The following is a 1,128-nucleotide window of genomic DNA, read 5'->3' on the forward strand; positions in this document are numbered from 1 at the left end:
TCAAAGTGTTCGTTCAGAAATACTCCTTTAGAACAGTTTAAATAAAAAGATGTAAGTAGTGATGTCGCCTCTGCTGCCTGGACTCCGCTCATTCCCTCCAGTTTTTTCATATATTTTATTTTGCAATGGTTGATTTAACTGCTGAGCTTCTCTGAGGACAAATAAGAGTCAGTTGTTCAATTTATCCCACAATCTAATTCAACATGATTTTATGGCTTTCTAAGGCTAAGTTAAAACAGTAACAGACACTCTGAGGTCAAACTAATCGTCTTTATTAGAAACCTGAAGAAAAGAGAAACAGGCTCCTGTATATTTTTCGGTGAGCTCCTGGTCTTTCACAGCCAGAAACCTTCTGATCAGTGAGCTTCTCTCTGAACGCTGCCTGCTGAGGCCTGCAGGATCATTTCATTCACTATAGGGAGGAAAGTCTGCTTGTTTAAAAGTGAACCGATCACCAGAGAGGCGATGGAGGAGATAACTGCTAAAGAACCAAACAGCAGCCTGGTTCTGCTGTCAGAGCCCGTCGGATCAAAGATCAGACTGCTGCAGAGTTCAAGGTTCTGGTTTACATGAGGAGGGGGGGTTGGTGGTGATGGAGGTCTGATCTGGGGCTGCAGACTCTGGCTGTGGAGACGGACTGCCTGCTGCTGCTGGTGGTTCTTTCTGCACCAGCTCTGGCTCATCCTGGCCTGCCTGGGGCGGATGGACCAGGACCCGATCGATGAGGCCAAAGTCCTGAGCCTCCATTGGGCTCATGTAGCGATCTCTCTCCATCACGCTCTCTGAAGGGTGGAGAGAAAAACGGAAATCCATCAGCCACTGAGAGGAAACATCAACAACTGTGTCCACTTCTGATGGACACCTGACTGTCTCCACCCGACCCAGCTGATTAATCATGACATGTGGGAATAACAAAAAGTAAAAAAATAATCAACTGGACTTTGTTTACAAATTTGAAGACGTTTCGCTTCCCATCCAGGAATGTCAAAATGTCAGAAATAGCGTCGAGTTCCAGGCATTATATTAGGGGTGTAAATAATAATCGTTTTTTGTATCGATGCATGGATCCAACAGCTGACGATCCGATGCATCGATATGTCCGCAAGAGAATCGATTCATGTTTTTTTT

General features: G+C 45.1%; 1 protein-coding gene across 1 annotated transcript in view; it reads right to left on the reverse strand.

Moving 5' to 3' along the window:
- Positions 1 to 241: 241 nt before the first annotated feature.
- Positions 242 to 1,128, reverse strand: part of clpp (caseinolytic mitochondrial matrix peptidase proteolytic subunit) — a 10,968-nt gene continuing 10,081 nt past the window's right edge. The window contains exon 6 of the mRNA XM_015404964.1: positions 242 to 782. Coding sequence (XP_015260450.1) covers positions 553 to 782 — 230 coding nt within the window. The 3' untranslated portion in view covers positions 242 to 552. The remainder of the gene's footprint in view (positions 783 to 1,128) is intronic.

Source organism: Cyprinodon variegatus, unplaced genomic scaffold (genome assembly GCF_000732505.1).
Source record: "Cyprinodon variegatus isolate N-32 unplaced genomic scaffold, C_variegatus-1.0 Scaffold1915, whole genome shotgun sequence".
In the NCBI taxonomy this organism is placed as follows: domain Eukaryota; kingdom Metazoa; phylum Chordata; class Actinopteri; order Cyprinodontiformes; family Cyprinodontidae; genus Cyprinodon; species Cyprinodon variegatus.